At 38.7% G+C, this 19,908-nt stretch overlaps 1 protein-coding gene across 1 annotated transcript in view; it reads right to left on the reverse strand.

Annotated features, from left to right (window-relative positions):
* The window catches only part of GDA (guanine deaminase), a 126,429-nt gene that overhangs the window by 62,058 nt on the left and 44,463 nt on the right, over positions 1–19,908 (reverse strand). The window contains exons 2-3 of the mRNA XM_024126878.1: positions 11,700–11,788; positions 4,319–4,490 (exon numbers count right to left, since the gene is read on the reverse strand). Of these exons, the coding sequence (XP_023982646.1) occupies positions 4,319–4,490; positions 11,700–11,788 (261 nt within the window). The remainder of the gene's footprint in view (positions 1–4,318; positions 4,491–11,699; positions 11,789–19,908) is intronic.

Genomic DNA, 19,908 nt, shown 5'->3' on the forward strand with positions numbered 1-19,908 from the left:
CCACCTCACACCAGTTAGAATGGGCATCATCAGAAAATCTACAAGCAACAAATGCTGGAGAGGGTGTGGAGAAAAGGGAACCCTCTTACCCTGTTGGTGGGAATGTAAATTGATACAGCCACTATGGAGAACAGTATGGAGGTTCCTTAAAAAATTAAAAATAAAATTACTATATGATCCAGCAATTCCACTACTGGGCATATACCCAGAGCAAACCATAATTCAAAAAGACACATGCACCCCAATATTCACTGCAGCACTATTTACAATAAATAGCCAGGTCATGGAGGCAACCTAAATGCCCATTGACAGATGAATGGATAAAGAAGAAGTGGTACATATATACAATGGAATATTACTCAGCCATAGAAAGGAACGAAATTGGGTCATTTGTTGAGACATGGATGGGTCTAGAGACTGTCATACAGAGTGAAGTAAGTCAGAAAGAGAAAAACAAATATTGTATACTAACACATATATGTGGAATCCAGGGAAGTGGCGGGGGGTGTGTGTGATGAATTGGGAGATTGGGATTGATATGTATACACTGATGTGTATAAAACTGATGACTAATAAGAACCTGCTGTATAAAAAAATAAAATTTAATTAAAAAAACATTTTAAATTAAATGTTTGTAGATGGCAAAGAAAAAAAAACAGGAACTAAAATCTCACGTGAGGTAACACAAGACATGGTGAGGGGGCTGCATCTTGAAGGGAAGACTAAGTTTCTTGTCTTATTATGTGGGAGACTATAGAGGAAAACGATACAAGACTTGTTTAACACTTTTAACAGCCTAATCTAACAGATATTTTTAAAAGTCATATTGACAGAGAAAACACAGTCTTTTTAAAAATGTATAGAATAATCATAAAAATTGACCTTTTTTTTGGGTCATAAAATAACAGTGAACTACTAATTCCCAAGAAAAATAACCACACACGTTACATTTACTAAGCAAAATAAAATGAAACTCAAAATTAAAACAGAAGTGTAATCTGACATTTTCTAAATTCTCAACACTTTAAATACCTTTGTAAAACAGGGGCTTGAAGAAGAGATCAAAATGGAAAATTTCAGCTAATTAGCAACAATGACAATGGAAGTACTACCCAGACACCAACAGCAAGTCCTTCCTCTGAGTCAGGGGAAAATGCTTCTCAAACAGAAAAGCTTCTAGATGAGAAACTGCAGTTTCAAATTGGACTGGAACAAACTAGAAAAACTAGAAAGTTCAAGAATCGGCCCAAATTACATTTAAGGGACAGGACAGGGAGAGCCCATAGAGGAGGGGAAAAAAAGGAAGGGAGGGAAGGAGGGAGAGAAGAAAGAACCCCCAAAGCTACTCCTGCTGGTTCCCACTGCGTTCAGCCACATGTGTGACTTATGTAGTTAAAAAAGTAAGGAAAGAATTTGGCTGAAAAATCTTACTAGGTAAGCCATCTAAAATGCAGCTACTTTTCTTCTTCACATGTTATATGTTTGGGTTTCTGGGCATCTGTTCCACCCTAGTTTCTCATAAGCTTTTGAGAGGGCTTTTCCATTAATGATGACTTTCCAATTTATAAAGAAATCTATCAGGAATAACATCAAAATATTGGCTGTGCTTCCCAACCTTTCCCCTGCTTTCAATTCTTGAGACCAAGCCTTTTTTTTTTTTTTTTTTTTTTTTTTTTTTTTGCGGTACGCGGGTCTCTCACCGCTGTGGCCTCTCCCGCTGCAGAGCACAGGCTCCGGACGCGCAGGCCCAGCGGCCATGGCTCACGGGCCCAGCCGCTCCGCGGCAAGTGGGATCTTCCCAGACCGGGGCACGAACCCGCGTCCCCTGCACCGGCAGGCGGGCTCCCAACCACTGCACCACCAGGGAAGCCCGAGACCAAGCCTTTTGAGCTCAAAATATATTGCAAACTACTACTGAGCTTCAACGCCAGTATCAACAGGCCCCTTAACAGGTTATACAATTTCCATGAGCTAAAATAGGGGAAAGGAGTGGCCTGATTCCTTGTCTTTTCACCTGTACTTTAATGACTTGACACCTCTTTGGAATTAGTTGAATTTATCTGCTGAATTTGACAACCCCATAGAGTAATCATAGTCATTCTATTATCCAGGAGAATATTTGCAACCAGTTTGTCTTGGCATATTTACCAAGAATCTCACTCTCCAGTCCCTTGACTATAATCTATATAATATACAGATTCCTGAACTTTCGAGTCTTTTTGGTTCATTCCAGTCCAAAGTCCAATTTGAAACTTCAATCTCTCACCCAGTTTGCAATGTTTAAAGGGAGATATTCCAGGACTGACTTACTGGGATTTTTTTTTACGCGCAGGCTCAGCGGCCATGGCTCATGGGCCCAGCCACTCCGTGGCATGTGGGATATCTTCCCGGACCTGGGCACGAACCCGTGTCCCCTGCATCGGCAGGCGGACACAACCACTGTGCCACCAGGGAAGCCCTTACTGGGAATTTTTTCTTAATAATATTAGGAGATGTTTGCTAATATATACTTTAAATTACTTTCAGATTAAATTATCACTGTCAAAATCTGTGGTGCAGATTTGCCCAATCTGGGGTCTGGATTGCCCATTTGTTGAAGAATAGATCCAGGACTGTTTTCTGAGGTAGAAAATAAAAAACAAAACAAAAAATGTCTTGGTTCATGGGTACTGCCTTAGCACCCCCTTTGCATTGCCACAGGCAGTCTTCAGCCTTAGGGACAGGTTCTAGTTAACAAATCTCAACTTTCTTAAACAAATGTCAATTATACTCTCAGCTCATCCAACTCTTAAAGTCTATGGGCCTGCTCATAATCAGAAACAGAGGATATGTACACCGAAAATACTTGTAGAGAATAACACTATTTCACCTATTTTGTACTCACTGACATCAAATACTTTGATTTCCCTTTCTGGGTCAGTTAAAGCCAAATGTGTGACAAATCCTAACAAGTGCATGGACCCCCATGGTTATACATTTACCTCTTGGCTTTATTTTATTTTTCCTCCTCCTTTTTTTTCCTTTGCCGTGATTTCATGACTCATTTTCTTCTCTTGTATACAATGCAATTTTAAGATATCTCTAACCCTTTTCAGAACAATGCAAGGTATAAATAAACTTTGAGAATAAAAAGATTTGATGTGGTTAACACAACTCATTAACACAATGCACTAGCAACTTCCAACACAGCCTTAGTCCTTCTCAGTTTTCCTGGTGTCATGTGGATCCGTGCTAAATATGTAAAGTCCACAATTACACTGAATTTATAACTAAGCAGGCAAGTATATAAATGATAGCACTTTTACTCTTTAAGGCTTGGATGATGCAAGATCTGGGAAACTGGCAGCGTGGCTAGGTCACGCTATTATAAGGCTTATAATATTATCACCCTCACACCATTACTTTAAGAGAAAAACCATCAATGGGTCCAATAAAAATGCAGGAATGTTCAGACTAAGTATGCTAGATGATAAGAGTTAGTGGTCAGATAGGATATCTGCAGCTTTAATTCTCAGCTGCAGAAGTTATTTCTGGCTGCTGAGTGGACTGGGCATAGGGTTGGAGTAGAATAAAGGGAACTGATTTTCCTGATAGAGTGGAAGGAAGGACATTTCAGGGCCTTTAGTTGGCACACACCACAGCCACTGCTCTCTGACTGAACTAGCTCCATAGTTCCCTCTGCTGGGTTAATGCTCATCACATTCCCACACGCCCTGCAACAGGACCATCCTATTTTCCTTCCTTTCGAAGCTACCAAAATAATGTGATACCCTTCTCACTGTAACTTGAAAGTTTAATTTTAGATTTCCTTGGGTATTTTGTAAAGCAAATACATATGTCAGGCACTATTTTAAGAGCTTAACAAATATTAACTTGCTTAATTATCATAACAATCCTAAGAAGTAGGTACTATCATTATCTCTGTTTTTTTACAAATGGGGAAAATGAGTCACAGAACTTTCCAAAGGTTACACAGCTATTCCATATGGTACCTAGAACAGCACTGTTGATTGGCAAGAGTAAAGGAACACACATATGCATTAAACCCATATTTAGTAAAGTAAAACGAGAAGTAAATGAGAGTAATGAGAACCCAGGGGATTTGAGGATTTAGATTCAAGCTGTCTCTCTGCTAGTGGCTAGCTATGTAGGTGAAGTGGTCACAAACTCACTGAGCTGTGAAAGAACTGAAAAAGTCTATACAGTCTATTATAGCCTTAACTGCCTATTTTTAATAACTTAAATCTGCCCCCAAGAAATGGATGTTTCTATAGATGACTGAACACAATGCACCAATACTCATCAGCAGGATACTTACAACAACTCTGGTATATACTTCTTCAGCAAAGTCGATGCTCTGGAATTTGTATTCTGTAGGAAATGTGTACTTGGTCAGCCACTCCAAAAGTGGGAGGTCTACGTTACTCCCGGCAAAAGAGTACTGAGGGGCATGGATGTGTGTATCAACCAGCCCAGGCATGAAGAACTCACTGGAAATTAAGATAGGGAGAAAAGAATTTAATAACATCTTTAGTCATTTTCCATATCTTTAAATCACATTTTCTCTATATGGTGATTTAACTGTTTACTCCACCCAGGTTTAGAGCCAATGCAATCAGATGAATGTCAATTATTCTCTTATTTAGAGATCAGAAAATAAAAATGAAACTCTGCTAGGAGAGATAACAGTCCTAAATTGGAATGTCTTGGTGTAAAGTTTACCAGAGATCATGAAAGGAGGAAAAAGCACAGCACTGGGCAGAAGCAAAGCAGTCGTTGCACAAGAAATGCGTGAAGCTACAGTTTAATCGTATGACTTTGTTCTCACAATTGGGGGTTGTAGGACAGAGGGCAAAGATGAGAGAGGAGGTCAAAACTTCTAGAGCCATGATGAGGAATTACAAGTCACTAAGGATGACTGATGATGAGAAACAGAATGGCCACGATTTTAGTTCCAATGGTCATCTTGACCTTGGCCGACTGCAAGAAATCTAGTCCTGTCCCATGTGATGGAGGGGCTGAGTTCTGAAACAGAAGCAACAAGAGCAAACTGAGGCTGGTTAGGGAAGGGCAATCTGAGAAGACGAGAGTGTCAGTGGGTGAGTGGTATGAACAGTTAAGTGAAGATACAGATGCAATGCTATGACAACCATTCTCCAGATGTTTCTGATCACTCCACTGTTCCATCAATTTCCCTATTTCTATTAACTCTTATAACAGCAAGTCCTAGAACTATGTTTTTTAGAGTTTTCAGAGGCACTGCCCACAGAATTGAGGCAGCCCAATGCTAATAGATACTTAAAGCTTTTCTAAAGAAATAATCTGGTTCACTGGTGTCTATTAAGTGTCTAATTGCATCCAAGCAGATATTTGTTAAAATACAGTATGCACCACCACCATCACCGCAAGGAAATATTAGTTACATTTTTATATACATAAGGAACTTGAACTCAGAATTGGACATAATAAAGAATCCCATATAGTACCAATTCAAATGTATACCACCTAAATGGAAGACAAATAAAGCCACGGGTATCTATAAATGCTTTTTTTTTTTTAAATGAGAACTAGGAATGGTGGTGATGATGATAATGATGATGGTGACAGCAGGTAATGTTTACTGAAGTCGGACATGTACTGGGCACTGGGCACAGCATTCTACGTACATCATCTTATTTGTGGAAGGCAGTTTATCATAAGGTTTGAGTATACACATTCTTGGCTGATACTGCCTAATTTTGAATTTATGCCCCACCATAAACCAGCAGTGGGATATTCAACATATTCTTTAACTGCTCTGTGACTCAGTTTCCCCTTACATAAAACGGAGATAGTAGTTTCACCGTAGGGCTGTTGTGAGGATTGAGTTAATATTTGCAAAAACAGTGCCTAGATAATGGAAAGCGCCAAAAAAATTAGTTGTGATGATGATGTAATGCTCACAACAAACTTAAGAAGTAGTATTGTAATCCCCATCTTCACAAGAGTAAACTCAAGCTCAGGAAATTTAAATAGCTTGAAAAAAGTAATCATTCGACTTCAGCTCTAGAGCCTAGACTCAAACCCAGGCAGTAGCCTCAGTATTCTTGGTCACTACCCTCTGAATTTTTCATTCACTCTGGAAATGAAAAGCAGTGACAACCTACAAGTACGTCAAGAAGGCTGCAGTAAGTGGGCCTACAACGTGGGGGCATGCAGAGAGGGAGAAGGAAATACAGATTCCTCTTCGGTGTCAGTCACTGACCTCTCCAGAACACTTCAGTCCTTGGGGCTTTTACTGTCCCCACCATCATAACATGGAATGGCAGTGTGACTTCTTCATGTAGTTGAATTGTTCAATCAAATAATATTTCCCAAGTATTTACTATGTTTAAGAAACTCTGCTACACCTTGAGTGCAAAGAAAAATAAGACATCTTCTTGTCCTCAAAGAGATTATAATCTAGTTGAGGACATCAGGGGTGAGAGAGCACGTGTGTGTGTGGGTGTGGGTGTGTAAGAGAGAGAGAGACAAACACAGACAGAAGGAGCAATTTCACTCCTAGTAATTTACCCAAGTGAAATAAAACATACGTTTACAAAAAGGATCATATAAGACTTTATGGGGGATTTATTCATACTAGCCTCAAATTTACAATAACCAGAACATGGAAACAACCTAAATGTCCAATGACAGATGAATGGATAAAGACGATGTGGTACATATATACAATGGAATATTACTCAGCCATACAAAGGGAATGAAATTGGGTCATTTGTAGAGAAGTGGATAGACCTAGAGTCTGTCATACAGAGTGAAGTAAGTCAGAAAGAGAAAAATATTGTATATTAACGCATATATGTGGAATCCAGAAAAATGGTACAGATGAACCCACTTCCAGGGCAGGAATAGAGACGTAAATGTAGAGAATGGACGTGTGGACATGGGGGGAAGGGGAGGGTGGGACGAATTGGGAAATTAGGATTGAGATTGGGAGAGTAGAGACATTATGTACACTACCGTGTGTAAAACAGATAGCCAGTGGGAACCTACTGTAAAGCACAGGAAGGGAAGCTCAGCTCGGTGCTCTGTGGTGACCTAGATGGGTGGGATGGTGGGTGGGTGGGAGGGAGGTCCAAGAGGGAGGAGACAGATGTACACATACAGCCGATTCACTTCATTGTACAGCAGAAACTAACACAACATTGTAAAGCAATTATACTCCAATAACAAAAGGGCAGGGGAACAATCCAAATACTACAGGAATGTAGATAAACAAACTGTGGTCTACTGATACAATGAAACACTATTTGGCAATGAAAAAGACTGAACTACTAGTATACATAACAATATGGGTGAATCTCAAAAACATTATTTTGAATGGAAGAATCCAGGCACAGAAGAGTACATATTGAGTTATTACATTTATGTGATGTTCAAAAACAGGCAAAATTAATCTAAGTGATAGAAATCAAACAGTAGCTGCTGATAAGGGGCTGGACAGTGACTGGAAGCAGCACAGGGGAACTTTCTAGGATGATAGGAATGTTTTATATCTTGATTGGTATGTTTCACAAACATATTTGTCAAAATTTATCAAATTATATAAGATCTATGCACTTTACTATATAAAAGATGTTTCCTAAAAAACAACTACAAAAAAAATTTTTTAAGAAAGGGTCTTGAATACTTAATTTAGTGAATTAACATGCATTTGTTATTGTGTAGCCAAGAGGGAGGGGATCATGAGAATATTTGATCCTTTGTTTTTTATCTTCTTTGGCAGAACTGTGACATATTGAACCCCAGGTCTAGGAAGTTGAATCTGGTGGTGGCAGGCACGTGTGGGGACACTCTTTCAATCTCTCAAGCATGAGAGCATTTCTGAATAAAGGAAAAGGATAAATATGAGAGAAAGAACTTGACTTTTATTAGCTCTAGTTAGCAGAGGAAAGAGTCAGAGTAAGTTTCTGAGCATGTGATGCTGAATAAATGACATAAAGTACAGAGAATTTAAAAGGAAAGTCCATTTTGAGGGAGGGACAACGTCATACTAAGCCTACAGTCAAAGTATGACCTGCAAGTCTCCAAAAAGCAATTGAACACATGGGATAAGAGGTCACAGAGTTAAAGATGGCATTCAGATTTGACAGTCTCCCCTGATTAGGTAACCCTAGAAGTTGGTGGTACCGGAGATTTCTGTGGAAGAAAGAATGAAACTAAACCTTGAGCAGTAGCCTCCACTTAAAGAGTAGGATTGAGGAAGAGAAGGTCGTGCTCAATCTAGACAGAATCATTGTCAGGAAGATAGACACCTATGATAGAGAGGTGTTGAGGACGGCAATTTAGGGAAGGAGTGCAGGACACTGACCAGTGTTAAAAACTGCAAGAGTCCAGACCCGGCGAGCTCTCATTTCCATACAGTGATTGGGGAGACACCTGATTTCACATGGATGCAGTCCTTTATTATCTAAGTACTTACCCAGTCCTAGTATGTTTTAGTTACTGTCCTAGGTGCTGAGGAGAGAGCCATGAACAGGAAAGGCAGGTGCAGAGAAAGTACTGGGCAAAAACTATTCGGTAGTGAAAGTCAGAATGGTAATGTAGGGGAAGAGTGAAAGTCACTTTTTGTTTTCCATGTAGGAGAAACCTGAGCATATTCTGAAGGTACCAGAGATGAAGAAGTAAAGGAGATAAACACAGGATACAAAGTCTTCAGAGGCGACAGGGAGCAAGGATTTACTGTATCAGAAGTTTAACTTTCATCCAGAAAGCCTAGCAATCCTTTTTAGGAAACAGGAAGTATTATGAAATGCTTATTAATAGAAACATTCACATAATCAAAGTTATATTCCAGGATTATTACAGATAGCAGTACATGCAGGAGTGTGTGGACTGTCAGAGCTGCACGTGAGATTAGCAGTCACTGAGCCCAGCTACTCATTCTACGGAAAGAACAAAGGAAGCTTGAGGATGATTAGTGGCCCAGCCAGGCTTAGAACTCCACTCAAGATATCACTTGCAGCTAAATGGTTGCCATCAAAAGTCAAACTGCAGGCAAAGCAAGGGGGCTTGAAGGCTGAAGCAGGAGAAGGTGAAAAAGCTCTCCTTTCTCCTTTTGCTTTTCCACTTTGCTCTTTTCACTTTACTTAATCACTATCCTAACTTCCTTAGAAAATCTCAACTTTCCCCAGACAAAAACCATCAACTTCACATCCCAAACTTGCAGTGCTGCCTAGGCTCTACCAGAACCTGAGGAGAAAGAACAATATGTGCCCCTATATACACTTGTCAGAACATCCAACTGTCTTTTAACCAAGTGGAAAATGCTAGAAAAAGCCCTACAATCAAAACACATGACCTTCTATATAATAGCCTAAGTTAATCAGTCTGCTTGCGCACTATTGGCAACCCTCATCAACATGCACTGCTGGGGATGCGATGGTCCCAAGGGCCTGGGAATCCTGGGCTGTTTGAAAACCACTCTTTCATTGCACAAAAATGCAAGGTGTGAAACAAACAACAACATCTTGTCCTTATTAAAAATGTTGGTATTTTGTTCATTGTGGGTTTTTTGCATTAATTTTGATTTTTAAAAATACTGCATTAAACTGCATTAAAGTATTATTTATCTTGATTAGTAAGTTTTTTGCCCTCTCCAACATCCTTAAATTCTGTGCTCAAGGTGAATGTCTCACTTGCCTCACCCTAATCCTGGCCCTGTCAACCTCTCTCTGGTCCATGGTTATAGTCTGATCCACTCCTATCAAAGCACGGCTCAGAGTGCTCCAGCTGTAATTTTCATTTTAAAAAAATCCACATGGTGCTGAGATACCTGTAGGTACATTGACTCTATTAAACAGACTGTCAGAGACATCATGTATTTTAATCCTGACTTGAAGACATTCAACTGTACCTATCTTATACGTTTAATATAAAAATGACTTTGCATTTTAAATATAATTTTTCTTCAAAGATTTTAGTCTTCCACCAAAGTTCACATTTTTTCTTACCTTCTCACTTTTCTGTGTGTAGTGCTTATAGATCTCCTGGAATATGCATTTGTTAGATCGATTTAACTCCAAAAGCAGCCTCATAAAGAGGGACAAAAAGATATGAAGACCCACAGATGTGTTCACCTCACTGCCCATCCTCCAGCCACTCCACCATCCTCCCAACCTCTCCCAACCTCCATCTCATCCACTCCCAAGCCACCTTCTAATCTTTCATGACAAAGCAATGCAAGAAGGTGACTTATAAATGTCAGTTATTCCTCAACATATATTCTCAAGAAAATCTAGCAGAGGAAACAGATGGCAACAGCAGAGGTACCTCAAATGACCTCCATGCCCATTGGACTCATCGGCATGCCCACCGGCCACATGCTTCTAAGCCAACAGGGAGGCAGCACAGAGAGGGAAGGAGGAGGAGATGTGAGTATAAATGCAACAAAACTTTAGGGTCAGTCACCCCATCTCTCTGGACTGTGGCCAGCTCCTCTGCCTCAAAGCCTAAGTGGAGGGCTTCCCTGGTGGCACAGTGGTTGCGCGTCCGCCTGCCGATGCAGGGGAACCGGGTCCGCGCCCCGGTCTGGGAGGATCCCACATGCCGCGGAGCGGCTGGGCCCGTGAGCCATGGCCGCTGAGCCTGCGCGTCCGGAGCCTGTGCTCCGCAACGGGACCCGTGGGCCATGGCCGCTGAGCCTGCGCGTCCGGAGCCTGTGCTCCGCAACGGGAGAGGCCACAGCAGTGTGAGGCCCGCGTACCACAAAAAAAAAAAAAAAAAAAAAAAAAAAGCCTAAGGGGGAACCCAATTCACAGTCCTCCTGCGGTGGACAAGGTGTCTACCACAATCTAGGACAATCCTTTGCCAACAGCCCAGGAGATGAGCTCAAAGAGGGGAGTGGCTTGCTTTCCATCTAACAGCTACAGAGCTGTAGGGTGAGGATTCGTGGCAGGTGTTCTAATTCCTAATTCAGTGTTCTCACTACATTACTCTAAAGCCACTTCCCAAGTTATAAAAGTGTTTTTAGAATGAAAACGATTTTGGTTGACTTTGCAACTTTCATTGACTTTGGAAACATACTTGGCCTGAAACCAGACAAAATCTTTGAGTTTAAAAAAAGTATTCGCATTTCTATGAGTCAAATCACCCAGGCTATGAAGAGAGTAGACCAATCAACAGGAAACACATTTGGCACAAATATTGACCACTAAAGTAGCTGGAACATAAAATCGTAGCTCAAATGCACTTTTGGAGATAGGTCTTCCCTAAGCACACTGTCAGAGTTATTCCTCCCCAAACTCCCCTCCACAGCACCAGTTTATCTCTATCATGCTGCCTCGTAACTTCCTCTATAGAAGGCATCACTGTCATGCTTACATATCTGTGCACTTGTTTATGCTCCCTGTTCCCCATGGGCCGTAAACCCAGTGAGGACCAAGGCTCTGTAGATCATTTTCACCTCCAGATCCTATTCTTATACATAATAAGCTCAACAAATATTTGCTGAAGAAGTAAATGAATGATGGCAGCCTCTAGTTTTCAAAGTTTCTGTCTTTCAGCTCCATGTTCTCTATTTACCTTCTCTTTCCCACCTCATCCTTAAAAAAAAAAAAAAAAAAAAAAAAAAAGCTTCTTTGTCTCTCAAGACAGGTTCTTATCATCTGAGACTAGTTAACAGCATCAAGTAAAAGGGAAAAATGTTGGCTCTGACTTACTGGTGGCTCAGTTCTCTTATTTCACATGGCTTGAAGCACCATTCTTTGGCCAGCTTTTCTTGTTGGGACGCTTCTTCCAAAAACACTATCTTTAAAAAAAAGAAAGAAAAGAATCACAAATTAATGAACCATAGTCATTTGTTGTTATTAAATATCTAAGTCTTAAAAGAGACTATACCATAGCTAAATTAATTTTAAAAGGTATTTGACAGCAAATGGGATAGAGTTCAGAAGCAAAAAGACAGGGATTTGCCTTTGCTTGCCCAAAGAAAAACTGTATGAAGTTTCTCCTTTTCTGCCATTCTACAGATATAAGTAAGACTTCAAAAATTCTAATTTGAAGACACACAGTATTAAAAATGTCTAATTGGTATCTATTTCTCCCCACCCCCCCAAATGATTAAAGGAAACAATTGTTTATAGAAAGTGTACCTCACTGCAGATGAATGAAAGATTTTTGTTAGGCTGTTATAGGAAACCCAAGTCCAGAACACAGTAGTAGTATACCATGGGACAATTTATTAACACTGAACATAACTGCATGTAATAATTGCCTGACAATGGAATCTTAGCATGAACTATGTTGATGTTCTGATGCTAGACATCTGCTATAAAGAGATCTGCTATATTTTTCTAGTATTGTGCATGAGAAACTAACAGAATGATCTCTCCCATGGAGCGTGTGAGTCCATGGACAATAGGTGGGAAACCCTGGATGGGTTCCAATCCCTCTTGGTCTGGTTTCCCCATCTGCAAACTGAGGATACCATCAGTACATACTTCACAGAGCTACTGTGAAGGCTAAATATGGTAATTTCAATTAAGAAGTTAGCACATCCCTGGAACATTTAAATGGTAGATACATTGCATCTATTGTTGATTCTTTTTAAGTACAGTGTGATTGCTTTCTCTGTAAAAGTGGATTGCAAAGCAAGAAAGGACAAAGAAAAATGAAATGTATGTGCAGGACATATCCTGTTTTATTTTTAAATGCAATATTGTAAAAATAAATGTTTCATGGAACATGAAATATTGAAAGAAAACTTATATAAAATGTATCTAAACAATTAGAAGCAAGGCAATATACTGCAGGAAAAATAGTCTGTGGAACAGAAAATAAAATAAAATAAATATTGACTTCTCTATTCATTGATGATATCCTTTTTTAAAAAACAGGGATTTTTATCAGAAGAGAAAATTAAAATGTAATTCCTACAAATAAGGAAAAGTAATTGGATGATTCTAAAAATATATTTGAATCAATAAATGTCAAAGCAGATACAAAATTAATTGAAAATCACAAAAACAGAATTTTATCAATATATCTTAGAGCTGATTTACCATTTACCATTACCGAAAGGAAGGGAGGGAGGGAGGGAGGGAGGAAGAAAGGAAATATTTGTAAAGTACTATATTCATACATTTGAAATAAATACTTTTGAGGAAGATATAAATGATCAAAATTTATTCTGGAGAGACAGGAAAACTGAATGAACCAGTAACTCTATAAGAAAATGAGGAGAGGGATAAATTGGGAGATTGGTATTGACAAATACACACTACTATATATAAAATAGATAACTAATAAGGAACTGCTGCATAGCACAGGGAACTCTACTCAATACTCTGTAATGACCTAAATGGAAAAAGAATCTAAAAAAGAGTGGATATATGTGTGTGTATAACTGATTCACTTCGCTGTTCAGTAGAAACTAACACAACATTGTAAATCAACTATACTCCAAAAAAAATTAATTAAAAATAAATAAATAAAAGCAGATATGAAAATTAAAAAAAAAAAGAAACTGAGGAAGTTTTACTACCTTTTAGAAAAGCTCATGGTTCAGAACCATGCTGTCTAATAGAAATATAATACCTGTCACAGATGCAAGCCACATTTACAATTTTAAATTTTCTAATAGCCACACTAAAAGTGTAAAAAGGAACAGTAAAATTAATTTTAATAACATCTTTTATTTAACAACATAGGTGGCCATGACAAAATATTATCATGTCAACATAAAATCAATGTAAAGGTTATTAATTTTACTTTTTCTTAGTCTTTAAAATCCAGGGTATATTTTGCATTTAAAGTACATTTCAGGGGCTTCCCTGGTGGCGCAGTGGTTGCGCGTCCGCCTGCCGATGCAGGGGAACCGGGTTCGCGCCCCGGTCTGGGAGGATCCCACGTGCCGCGGAGCGGCTGGGCCCGTGAGCCATGGCCGCTGGGCCTGCGCGTCCGGAGCCTGTGCTCCGCAACGGGAGAGGCCACAACAGAGGGAGACCCGCATACCAAAAAAAAAAAAAGAAAAGAAAAAAAAAAAATAAAGTACATTTCAATCTGGCTGGTAAATTTTCATTAGAAATACTTCATCTGTATATTTAGACTTTACATAATCTACAAAACATAGACTCACATAACCAAAACACTGAAACACTGAGATGAGTATCAATTTTTAAATGAGAAATTAAATTTAAAATAAAAATAATAAATTTAAAAATTCAGTTCCTCAGTCATATTAGCCGCATTTCAGGTGCTTATTATGCCACATTAGATAGCACACATTCAGAGAATTTTATAGCAAAGTTCTTTCTAGCTTACAAAGAACAGATAATGTCTGTGCTAAGAGCTCCAGAGCGTGGAAAACGATGGACACCTCTCTATTTCTAAAAGCTACCATAATCCTCATAGCAAAACCTGACAAAATACACAATATACATAAACACAGATATACAGAGAATGAAAATTATAATGTAGGCCAATGCCTTTTGTAATGTAATTATTAAATAAATAATTATTAATAAATACAGATGCAAAAATAATCCCAATGATATACTGGCAATAAAAAGCAAAAATATGTTAAAATAATAATTCAGCATGTCTGCAGCATGTAAGCCTCAATTATTTCAACCAAGCAAGACACATCTTCAATGAACTTAAAGCTGATGTTGAGTAGTTGGGCAAAGGCCCTACTCCTCAGAGACCACTGGACTAAATCCACCTGCCCTCTTTTCTGTTTTCTTCAGTCAACATGAAAACTAGAATTCACCTGCTCCTCAAATACACAGCAGGGATCTTGATCTGTAACATTCTTTTCAAAAAGCTCTGTGCTACTTTCTTGTTCCTGACCTGCTCCTACCACTCTCCACTTCACGGTGACCTCTTTTTACTGCCCATCCATCAGCAGCAAATTTCCCTGTGTCTTCAATATCTGCCTTGAGTTTCTCCCTCCTGATAACTGAGGCTCCTACCCTGAGGACATGGCCTCCCCTACACTTCTCAAATGACAGGTATTCATACATCAGGGTCAGGCAATGAGTTTCCATACCCACCATGGCCATTTCTAAACCATTTTTCCTGCAGCTTCTTGTAAGCATACAAAGCTCCCTTAAGACCCACTCCTTTCAGCTTTCAAGGCATTCTTCCTCGTTCTTTGTTGTTCTGCTTTACCAGCCTTCTCTCATTGTTCAGATCTGTTGACGCCTGCCCCACACTCTATCTCTCCACTGCAAGCCCTCCCTGCCTTCACTCCTTATCATATCAACATGGACAACCCTTTTGAGATCATAGCACCTATTTCCATGAACTTATCTTCATGTGATCTGTTTATGAACAAATGAAGTTTATGAACTTCACGTCATGGCCACACCTTGGGCATGTTCACGACCCATAAGTGCTCTACCTCTAAAACTACAGAATCACACAACTGACCACCATTTCCTCTTTTTCCTGTTTGCCACTTCAGCTACTCCAAACAATCGTCCACCTTAAAGAGCCCTCCCTTTACTTTCTCCTCTCTACTTTCCCCCAGTCCATCTTTCACCACTTTCCTTGTCCAGCCTGGATTCCACCAGCTATTTTTTCATATTTCTTATATCTTTTAGTTAACACACATGTGCTGAATTTTCAACCCTGAGGAAACCCAGCCCTGCTTCTCTGGGCTGCACCTGAGGAGCCAGGCAGCACTGGGGCGAGCACACCACACAGTAGACAGAATATCCATAGTCATCAAGTTCAAAGGTGCTCCAGCCAATGTCTGTGCCTGGCTCCCTGAGACATTTCTCCAGCCCTGTCTTTACTGTCAATAAAACTGACAGGAGGCCTAATTGCTTATCCACTGACAGATCATTAGAAGTATTTTTTGGTAATAAATTTATACACAATTTTTTTATCAAATAACTCAAAAGGAGTTCAAAGAATTGAGGAAAATTGCTATAACAAAACTCTGCCCATTCCCATCTACTTGATTAATGTGAAAATGTTTCTCAGCATTTACATCTATAAAAATGAAAAATAAGAAAAAAATTGATACTGCTCCTATTTAATTCTACCAACAAGTAACACTCATCCATAGATACATTACCTAGTTGGAAGAAAAAAACAGCTCTTTTATTTTATTAATACATTTAACAAATTACTTTTCAAAATGTGTAACACACATTTAAAAATTTCCTTGTGGTCCCAGGAAATTTTAAATATTTAAATTTATGCACACAAAGTTCATGGCAATGGTTGACCAGTAAAAGGCTTTGAAGTGTAAAACTATATACTGTATTAGCACAAACTGTAAGAAAAGGAGAATAGAATTAGTAATTCTAGAAGAAAAAGGGACTGTATACCATTTCAGATCATAAATAAGGAGCTAGTTCATGATTTTTTGAAACATAGATTAAGGCAGATATCAAACCACTCACTATATTTTGATTCCATCAGACATCTTTTAAAAAGTAATAGCATAGATTAATTTTAACATGTATATATTTACAATTTGCCAGAAATTATAAGCTTTAAACATTTTAAAATTTAATAAAAACTATACATATCAACTTTTAAAAATGCAAAAGTGAATAGAATTTTTCAAAATTCTTTTAGGGGGCACATTAGTAAAAAAAAAATGTGAAGAGTATTTCTCTAGTCAATTCATGTTCCACCCCTCCACCATGATGACTTCAAGTCTACCCTCTCTTCAAATCTCTCATCCCGCTTGCCCCAAAAATATACATCAAACATTTGCAATAGCTAAAAATTGCAAATAATTTCAAAGTCAGTCAAATAAGGGATTGGTTAAATATGATGAAACTGCAGCAATTAAAAGTATCAGTGAAGACATATTTACTGAATTCTCCTTGATATAATCTTAAGTTTTTTTTAAAAAAACGCAAAAAAAATTTTAAGGTACTAGGTAACATATATGGTATCCAATTTTTTATAAGAATATGGTGTGTGTGTGTGTGTGTGTGTGTGTGTGTGTGTGTTGGGCTGGTGTGTCTAAATGTTCATAGAGGTTATTTTCTCTACAGTAGAATTTGGGGGTAATTTTTGCTTTCATCTTTATATCTTTGCAGATTCAAAACTGTTAATAGTAAATGTTTTATTCTATCTAAAACAATAAAGTCAATTCCATTTAAAATATACATGAAAATGTAAAGTAAAGCAAAATAGAAATACCTAAAAATAATCTCTACTCATAGAGCCTATGGTTGGGGAGTTAAGACACGCAGATAGACAATGAATCAGATGGGGGAGGGCATCATGACACAGTGCCCTTGGCCCCACCAGTTCAGATGAAGAGATAGTGGGCGCGGTCAGTGAAGGTTTCAAAGAAAAGGCAGAACTCAGACAATGATGGGTAGGATTTGGGACTTATAAGTATTCAGAACTAGAGGGTAAGGGATAGAAGGGGTAAATAATGATAGGTGCAGAGGCATAGAGGAAAAAAAACTACAAGTTGTGTTATAGACAGGTGTGTACTTTAACAGTGGAGTTGGAGAGAACCTTAATTCACAAATCAAGTACTTAACAGATAATTTTTTCTTGTTCTCATTCATGTATTCACTCAACAGTTACTGCTTGAGGGACTCCTGTGTGCAAAGCACTATTCCATGGGCTAGGAACAATAAATTGATAGATGAATATAAGACACATTGCATATACTAGTGAGTGCTATGATGAAAAATAAAGCAAAGTAAATGGATAAAATAAGGTGTGCGATGTGATAGTCTCTCTGAGAGATGATGTTTGAGCACAGATTTGCATAAAGGGAATAAACCACTTGCATATTCTTAGAAGAGCATTCCAGGAAGAGGAAACAGCCAGTAAAAGGACCCTGATATGTATATTTAAATTAAACTTAAATTAGATGCTTGGCATGTTTTGAAATACCAGGACGACCAGTAGGGATATAGTATAAAGACTAGAAGAAAGAGTAGTAAAAAATCAGATGGAGGAGGTAGCAAGGGGCTTTGTAGGTCATGGCCTTGAGATTTATTTTTAGGAAACCTCTAAAAATACTGTGGAAAATTACAAAATATCATTGGTATTGCCTTTACGGGGCAATGGCTCTCTCATACTGATGTTACCTGGGCTTATGTGGCCATTCATTCACTTACTCAGTTATTCATCATCAAGAGAGCCTATTATGGCATGGCCTTCCTCTTCACAGACCACAGTCTAGGTGGGCTGTCAATCACATACATAAGTCATTAAAACCCAAGTTTCATAAAATCATAGATGGTGCCAACTGGCAGGAATCTTCTCATCCAATGCCATTGTTTTCCAGATGAGGAAATTGAATCCCTTCTATTAAGCAAAAACTTCCAAGTGGTCTCTTACTTAAAACAGAGACTATTTAGGATGAGCAATAATGAGAATGTCAGATATACTAAAGCCAAAAGCAGATGAGTAATGACTGTCAGCTAATGAAAAAGATCTCCACAAGATACAGGCTTCAAACACCAGAAGGCAAATGTGGGCAAAAGGCTTGTTGCTATGGAACAGAATAAACTGCTCTTTGGGCCATTGTGAAATAGCTTGGCCATCTAACAAAATAAGGTAATATACATTGCAACACAAAATCCACTCAGGCACAGTAATGGGAGATAAAATCAGATAAAAATGTGAGGTCTCAATGATTTCTGAAGCTTTTGGACAGAGATGAAAATTGCCATATTAGCTCAATTCATATCAAACAGATTAATGGAAAAGATGAAGTGAGACTGCTTTTTAAAATAAACTGTCAGCCTATAAAAGTAGAATCGAGTGAATTCATGTTACGAAGGCACCAAAGGGTAGCATGAAGGACTTAGATCTTCAGGTCCAAACACAAAATCCACTCAGGCACAGTAATGGGAGATAAAATCAGATAAAAATGTGAGGTCTCAATGATTTCTGAAGCTTTTGGACAGAGATGAAAATTGCCATATTAGCTCAATTCATATCAAACAGATTAATGGAAAAGATGAAGTGAGACTGCTTTTTAAATAAACTGTCAGCCTATAAAAGTAGAATCGAGTGAATTCATGTTACGAAGTCACCAAAAGGTAGCATGAAGGACTTAGACCTTCAGGTCCAATATTCTCATTTCACTGATGAGGAAACAGACCAGGATATGTGACTACAAATAACTCAATTTCGTTTCTTTTTATGGCTGAGTAATATTCCATTGTATAAATGTGTCACATCTTCTTTATCCATCCATCTATTGATGGACACTTAGGTTGCTTCCGTGTCCTGGCTACTGTAAATATTCGAGTGAATTCATGTTACGAAGGCACCAAAGGGTAGCATGAAGGACTTAGATCTTCAGGTCCAATATTCTCATTTCACTGATGAGGAAACAGACCAGGATATGTGACTTGTCCAGGGTCACCAGACAAGGCAGGAATATCTGCTGGACTTGACCCATCTTCCCTGAGATTCTTCCAGACCCCTGTGACTGCTCCTCTCACAGTATAAACCAAGAGTCAGCACACTTTCTTTTTTTTTTTAACATCTTTATTGGAGTATAATTGCTTTACAATGGTGTGTTAGTTTCTGCTTTATAACAAAGTGAACCAGTTATACATATACATATATCCCCATATCTCTTCCCTTTTGCGTCTCCCTCCTCCCCACCCTCCCTATCCCACCCCTCTAGGTGGTCACAAAGCACCGAGCTTATCTCCCTGTGCGGTGCGGCTGCTCCCCACTATCTATCTATTTTACATTTGGTAGTGTATATATGTCCATGCCACTCTCTCACTTTGTCCCAGCTTACCCTTCCCCCTCCCCATATCCTCAAGTCCATTCTCTAGTAGGTCTGTGTCTTTATTCCCATCTTGCCCCTAGGTTCTTCATTACCTTTTTTTTTCTTAGATTCCATATACATGTGTTAACATACGGTATTTGTTTTTCTCTTTCTGATTTACTTCACTCTGTATGACAGACTCT

Source organism: Physeter macrocephalus, chromosome 9, assembly GCF_002837175.3.
Source record: "Physeter macrocephalus isolate SW-GA chromosome 9, ASM283717v5, whole genome shotgun sequence".
In the NCBI taxonomy this organism is placed as follows: Eukaryota; Metazoa; Chordata; class Mammalia; order Artiodactyla; family Physeteridae; genus Physeter; species Physeter macrocephalus.